At 45.8% G+C, this 7,737-nt stretch overlaps 1 protein-coding gene across 1 annotated transcript in view; it reads right to left on the reverse strand.

Moving 5' to 3' along the window:
• The window catches only part of FNIP2 (folliculin interacting protein 2), a 145,660-nt gene that overhangs the window by 26,705 nt on the left and 111,218 nt on the right, over nt 1–7,737 (reverse strand). Inside the window, 2 exon segments of the mRNA XM_037737596.1 lie at nt 4,297–4,453; nt 5,362–6,688. Of these exon segments, the coding sequence (XP_037593524.1) occupies nt 4,297–4,453; nt 5,362–6,688 (1,484 nt within the window).

Raw genomic sequence — 7,737 nt, forward strand, 5'->3', positions numbered from 1 at the left:
GTGGGATCAGCTGAGCCAGATCACCTGGCTCCCTCTTTTAGCCCCCATTTTTTTCAGTTGAACAGGCGATTCTGTCTCCCAGGCATTCCAGGCGCCAGTTGAAATGGCCACCCTGATTTGTGTGAGTTTTTGTGTGGATACCTGTGTGCAGGCTGAAACAGCTGTGCTGGAGACTTGTGGCACTTTTCCACCTGGGAATCTCCTGGTCTGTGGGCAGTAAAAACTCGTTTGGAAATGCAGTTGTCACTCACTTTCTACATTCTCGCTGGGAACTGCACGCCAAAGCTGTTCCTATTCGGCCATCTTGGATCTCAAGATAGAGTTTTGCAATACTGCCCAGGCTGATCTCAAAGGATCCTCCCACCTTGGCCTCCCAAAGCTCTGGCATTACAGGGGTGAACCACCACATCTGGCCCACATATATTAATAACTAACATTCACTAGGCATTTAGCAGTGTGTCAGGCAATGTGCTAACCACTTGATATGCATTATCTCACAGAATCTTCAAACTAAATCTGTGACATAAGTACTGTTCACAGTATGGATTAGAAAATTAAAGACACTTGACCAATGCCACAGAGCCACTAAGGGGTGAACCATAATTCAAACTTAGGTTGGTCTGTCTTCAGAAGTTAATTTCCTATCCACTGAATCATATTTCATCTGTTCCTCCAAATACATTTTTCTGGGGCTTAGCAATGCCAGTTGATTCACCTGAGATTATCAGCAAAGGAGTAGCAATACAAGGACTCAAACCTAAACCATCAACACTAAGTCAGTGATCTTCCATCACCTTACGTTGCAACATAATAACCCCTACAGCACCCCTGTCAGCGGTAGTCACAGGCCAGACACAGGAGGAAAAAGGAGAGGGAAAAGGCTACTCAAGAGCCACAGGCATAGAATGCTGCTGGCTCACACCCCTGCTCTCTTTTAAAGTCAAAAGGAAAACAGAGGAAAGAATGCATAAGATGCGGCAAGAAAAAAAATGAAACCGTATTACTTTACACTAATTTAAGGCAGCTGTATAACCTATATGTTAGGAGGCAGAGAGAGTTCAAATGACAGAAAAGAGGTAGTATATGGACTAAATAAGGATACATGTTTAAATATTTAAAGAACTTCTGAATCTTGACATGTGAAAGTCAGCAATAAAAATGAAAACAGATGAAATAAAGTTACTATATCTTTCTTTCATAAGAGGCTAGGATAAGAAAAGTTCAAAAAAAATTCTTAATATTGGAAGCTCTACAAAGCAATCTCTCAATGAGAGAAAAACTCCAAACTGGTAGTTATAAAAATGTACATTTAGAGCCAGGTACAGTGGCCTGTGCCTATAATACTGGCCATTTCGGAGAATGAGGCAGGATCACTTGGGCCCAGTTCAAGTCCAGCCTGGGCAATACAGGGAGACCCCAATCTCTTAAAAAAAAAAAAAAGTACACATTTAATTTACATAACACAGCTTATAAAATCCAAATTGTGCACATGTCTAGAAAATAGATCAATAACCTGAATCAACTGCTTTTAAAGAATTAAAAATCCTTCTCTAAAAAGAATTGTAAGTCCCAAAACCTGCTGAAGTCTAGCATGAACACTGAAATTAATATTCAAAAAATAGGTTTGTTTTTTTTCTGATTTTTTAAATGCTTTTATTTTTGAGATGAAGTCTTGCTATGTTGCCCAAGCTGGTCTTGAACTCCTGAGCTCAGGCGATCTACCCAACTTGGCCTCTCAAAGTGCTGGGATTACAGGCATAAGCCACTGTGGCCAACTCAAAAAATAGGTTTTGGAAGCAAGTTATAATAAAGCAATTTATTACAATTTTCTTCAACAAGCTATTATTTCAGCTCTAGCTCTGGTCATATACTTGTTTTTGGATGTCTGCTTCTTTCTCTGGCAAAATCAAGAATTTAAATATTCACTAGGTTTTATGGAGCAGTAAAATCAGTATAATGTTTAAAAAAAAGTTCCTAAAATATTTTTCAACAAATGTTTGTAAATGGATGTCAAAAGTAAGCCTGTTTTGTGTGTGTGTTTTAAAAAACACTGCCATAGACCAGAGTGCCTGTCTGAGAAGCAGTTTAAACAAAACACTACTTCAAGAGCAAAATTGATTATGATGAATGTGTCAAGTGAAATTAGAAATCCACTAACGCTAATTGGATATATTCTGAACATATTAAACTTCTGAAGATATTTTCATGAACCCTTTGCAATTTCCTATCAACACCCATGCATGGCTGCACTTTGGATGTACCCACAATTTGACACAATATAGGTTATTATGCTTAATAACTTTCAATCGCTCAGGGTGAATCCATAGTTTAAAGAAATGAGAAAAGCTACAGTGTGAAGACACCCCTTCTAAAAGGGAAAATGAAATATTAAAAAGCTTGAAGAGTAATGACAGAGTAAACATGGTTGTGTTTTTTCAAATATAAGAATTATAGAGCCAGATGGTCACGATGAAAATCTAATACACAAAAATTAGAACTTGCCAGCCTATGGAAAACATAAAATATTTCATAAATGGTTTTACAGATAAGTTCAAGGAGGGTTATCAATCAATAGATTGCATTTCCAGAGTGGTCAGTGAGTAAATCAGGGCATATGTCATTGAGGACAATCCTGTTATTTCCCATGTAGTCTCTTCGTACCTCTGTCAGAGGCAGATCACTGGGCTTCATGGAAGAAAGGTCCAATAAGCAATACTAATGTTCTTAGGAATCAAAATGATAGCAGAGCAGGAAAAAAACACCCACGGTTTGGCATGTGTGAATATAAACATCAGGTGCAGACAGAAAAGGTGCCTTAATGTTATAGGAAGTTGCTAAACACATATAAATACAGTCTGTGAAATTGCCAAGGCATCAGACATTGTTTTGCACAACTGAGACAGCATTACACAATGAGGGCATTGCTCTTACAGGGTTCACTGACGCGTGAACCCATGAAATGATAAACGAGCATACGGTGCTTACAACTATGAAGAGAAATTATGATATTACATAATTATGATATCATAGAGACAAAAGCAATTTCATAGCTTCATTCGAGGAATATCCGGGTGACGGGTGGTGTGTGACCACAAAGCAGGGGTGGGGTTAGGAACATCTGGCCACACACGTGTACACTGGGCCGGCTTTCCCCAGCTTCGGACAGCCCTAGCCTCATTTCTTCGCCCTCCTCATTGAGGGACGTTATGAGGACATCTGCTTTACTACTGACATTTTTTCCCATTTCACATAAATATCCTTAGCCTGTTTAGCCTGTGTCTGATGTTTAGTCTTCACAGAGGAGATAGATGCTCAAGGCCAAAGATAACACGCAATGCCTTTCGTTTCACCTCAGAAAAAATACTTCTTGGCCCAGAGGTTCGTAACAGCCCAAATTCCAATTTTCTTAACGTGATGAGGACTTTCCCTATAGCACAAGATACAAAATGTTTCCAATGCAAAAGGTCTATTTTTGCACATCTGCCCAATAACAGCTCAATTAAAAACAGGCCCATCAGATTGACAGTTTCCTTAACTGCTTAGTTCCTGTTGCACTGCAGACAGCAGGAAAGCACTTAATGGCAGCCATAAGACAATTTTCCAGTAAGACTTGTTAATCTTTATACAGTCATCCTCATGCAGCCATCAAAGTGAACTTAATGACAAATCAGTTAAAATAAATTACTTTTAGGAACTTGTTTAAGGATTGAATAAAAACAAACCATATGTGACACCTCTTCGGTCCTCGCCATGATGGCATATAATTATCACCATCTGTGCTGTTTATTCCATTTGTCCAGCCTATCTGCTCCCCTAAACACCCTCAGAGCAACTCTTTGCCTTTCTCTGTCCTGTTCTGGGCCCCAGGAGGCTGACCTCTAAGCACCACAGGGCTGTGTCTGCAACAGGGGTGCCCCTGCTCTCTGGCTTTCAGCTGGGCTTAGCCAATGAGAGGCACCAGAAAGAGATCAGAGAACAGGAGAAGGGATGGCAGGAAGTCACGCCCTCCTCATTGCTCCTGCAGTCAGGCCGCCCCTCGCCCCTCATCCTGGCTCAGGCTTCAGGGCTCTAATGTCGCGCTCCCTCCCCTTACGCTCCCAGGCCCAGGTGTGCTTCTAGCTTCCAGCTGCTGCTAGGTCCCAGGTGCTTCATTAGCCCTAGCTGGTTCCCATAACCTTGCCCACATCTCCATCAACAATCCTTAACTAGTCTTTCTTCAGTCTAAACACCCGTTGTCGGCCAAGACCTTGGCTGGCAGACTGTCGGCAGCCAGAGCACTTACGTGGGATCACTTACGTGGACTGTGTGGACGAGGTCGGCCACCAGGCACTGTTTCAGCTTCTCGTCACTGCTGGTCCCGTGAAGCACAAGATCGGGCATGTATGTGGGGCAGTAGCCCGCCAGAAGGGAGCGGCCAAAGTTCCTTACATTCTGAGTGCTGACGCTCTGAGACCTAAAACAACATTTGGCCCATTAAAATGCACAGCTGCAAATGTACTTTCTTCATTCATTATAATTGGTACAAGCACCCCAATGACACAGGTAAACAAAACAGATTCAGGGTGGTACATGTCACCAAGCCTCAAGTTAAGTGGATCACAGGTGTGAGAAAAAGGAAGGGACTGGGGGAGAAAAGGGAGTATTTTAAAGTGGAAGGTGGGGGGTGGCAAGGAAAGTATATCCATGGCTAGTTATGAGTTTATTTTTGTTCCTCATATTGGACATCCACCAGGCAGTCTGTGTCAAAATACTGAGGAAAGAAAAAGTCTGAGGAAGGGCTCTTGCCAAAAGCCTGGCTTGAGGAATCTGACATATCTGCACAGAGTGGTGCCAACGACAGTACCGAAGATCAGAAGAAATTTCTCATTACTGCTTTCAGTCATCACAGACCAGATAATCAACCTGACGGAGTGTTATAAGGAAGAGGTGCGGTTTCCCAACCACCTCACACTGCTCTGGTCAGCAGGAGAGAGGCCACACAGTGAGTGTAATCCACCACCTCCCAAGCAAGCATCTGCTGCCAGCCACGGACCTTCCCTGCAGTTGACAGACAATTAAACTCCCTGTTCCCTCCCCCACCTCCACCACATCCCTTAGCTTCCCCTAGCGGGTCACGATGGCTTCGAAGACAACCACCGGCCGCCTGCCCCTGTGAGCTCAGTGGTGCTAAGCCGGTAGCCATCCTTGGAAGGACTGGCGAGAAGCCGTTTGTAATGGAATTGATAGTACTGCTAATGTTCTGTGGAAAAAAAAAACACCGTGTGGGAAGCAGACAACAGTAGCTAACGCGATCACAGATGACAGGACAGGAGGGGGGAATTCAAACTCAGTGCCCTCTACTTCCCAGCCTGCCGGAGTTACCTTGGCAGAGGCAGCTCCACTTCCGAGGACCCCCCAGTCCTGTCAGCACCGGGACCCAGGTCCAGCGTGGCGGAAGCGCAGGCTTCGTCGTCACTGTCTCCCAGGGCGCTATCCGAGCTTTCATTTCGGGGAATGTCTCCTTCAGTCCTGAAGTTGGCCTTCTTGTTGGCATCCCCACAGGGGATATTTGCAGCAGCCGCGAGGCCAGGGCCCCGCTGGACACACCTGGGGGCAACAGGCTCCAGCACAGGTCCTTCCGCAGCCTTCACATACAAACCTCTAGCTGCCTCCAGCCTCCTCCCTCCGGTTCCTGCCACAGTGGCAGGGGCTGCGTCCGAGTTGGCAGCGTGGCTGAGCTGCCCTGCAGCATGTGCCGCCGCTTCGTTTCTGCTGCCCCTGTCCTCTGCAAAACCTTTGTCAGACTCGCCTTCATCCCCCTCCAAAGGCTGATTCTGAGGGCAGCAGACGCTCTCTTGAAAGCCAGGGTTGAAAGGGCTCCCAGAAACCTGCGGGTCCTGAGCCACATCAGTGGCCGCCCTGGCCTCCAGCGAGGGGTCACAGGCCTTCATCCGTTCCTCCATTTTTTTCATGCGGCTTTCCAAGTCAGACTCTGGAGATGTGGAGCTCCCGATCTGGAAAGTGACCTTTTCTAAGGGAGGTTTCTCCCGGAGATGTCTGTCAGGGCAAGGCCAGGCCACTGACCGGTCTGGCAGTCTCTTAGGCATCTCCACTTTACACAGCTCACAGACAGCTTGCTGGTCCAGCTTCATTCCTGCCCCCAGAGCTGCACAGCTGGAAAGTCTTGAAGAGCCATCTTGTGGTGCCTCTTTATTTTTTTCATCCCCACAAAAGCCATTCTGAGGTTTCCAGGAGCCATCCGATGCTGGCTCCTGGTACCCTGTGCTACAAGCCTCAGAACCCTGCTCCGGCCTCCTGTGAGCTTCTTTGTCAGGTTTAAGACTCGGGTCTCTACTGTCAGTGCCCTCTGGGCTCTCAGGAAACTCTGCCGGCCAGGGGTTCTGTCTTTCTGCTGCTGTTGGTGGTAGGATGGGAGGTACAAGAGCAGGCTCGTTCCTCACCGTAACGACCACATACTCAGACTCCTCCACCTCTCCTTTCTCCAAGGCTGTCATGATCTTGCTCCCGTTTAAAACTTGGTCACCTTCACCGTGATTGCCACTCCAGGTCAGCTGGTTTTCTTGTAGCTCAGAGCAACGGAGAAAGTAGGTCAGGACATAAAGTATTCGCTGGACCAAGTCCTTCTGCTTCCCTACCACCACGGTGCGAGTCAGTCTCACTGGAGAGCCTATGGCTCCGTAAAGATCACCTAGACAGCAAAGGTGGACACAAAGGCAGTGGTCTCTGGGGTTAGCATGTCACAGATATATCAGCCTTTACAAGAGCAAAGCAGGTGACTTATTCCCAATCTGGAATCACTGCTTCCGACTCCTGATTTCTACTTTCTAGTAATGACGACATTTTAGTTTGGCCACTGTAAGAGTGTCAGCCTGGACACAGGCTGCGGCTGGTGACCCCTGGTGTGTGGGAGTCGTGCTGCTGTGCACACAGCCCCTCCCGGTGCCTGCTGGGTCTTCCCCGCAGCTCAACGGGTCCACCAAAGAGATGGCCCAAGGAAAGCTAAAGCCAGAGCTCTGAATATGTGACAAGATCTAATACTATATATCTTGGAAACTAGAATAGTAAGAATTTGTTGGAAGAATTCCAGGACACTGGGCCTTGGGATAAAATTGAAATTCAGGAAATTTCTCAACAGAAGGGCAGTGAATTAATTTAAAATACTTAATGAGGTGGTCTACATAAAATTCTTTTAATATGCATACCCACACCAAGTAGGATCAGTTTGATTAACAAGAAGAAAATCACTTAGTCATGAATAATGAGTCTGAAGGTTTTATTTTACTTCACTTGAAAATTCAACTGGGCTAGGTGCCGTGGATTATACGTGTAATCCCAGCACTTTGGGAGGCTGAAGCAGGCGATCACTTGAGGTCAGGAGTTCAAGACCAGCCTGGCCAACATGGCAAAACCCTGTCTCTTCCCAAATACAAAAATTAGCCAGGCATGGTGGTGTGTACCTGTAGTCCCAGCTACTTGAGAGGCCGAGGCAGGAGAATTGCTTGAACCTGGGATCCAGAGATTGCAGTGAGCTCAGCGAGACTGTGTCACTGCACTCCAGCCCAGGTGACAGAGCAAGACTCTGTCTCAGAAAAAAAAAAAGAAAAGAAAATTCGACTGGAAAAAAAAATGTCCCATCAATTATATCCTGACAAGTTGATTAAAAACTGACTAATGGGCCGGGCGCGGTGGCTCAAGCCTGTAATCCCAGCACTTTGGGAGGCCGAGGCGGGTGGATCA

The sequence above is a fragment of the Cebus imitator genome, unplaced genomic scaffold (assembly GCF_001604975.1).
Source record: "Cebus imitator isolate Cc_AM_T3 unplaced genomic scaffold, Cebus_imitator-1.0 Scaffold40, whole genome shotgun sequence".
In the NCBI taxonomy this organism is placed as follows: domain Eukaryota; kingdom Metazoa; phylum Chordata; class Mammalia; order Primates; family Cebidae; genus Cebus; species Cebus imitator.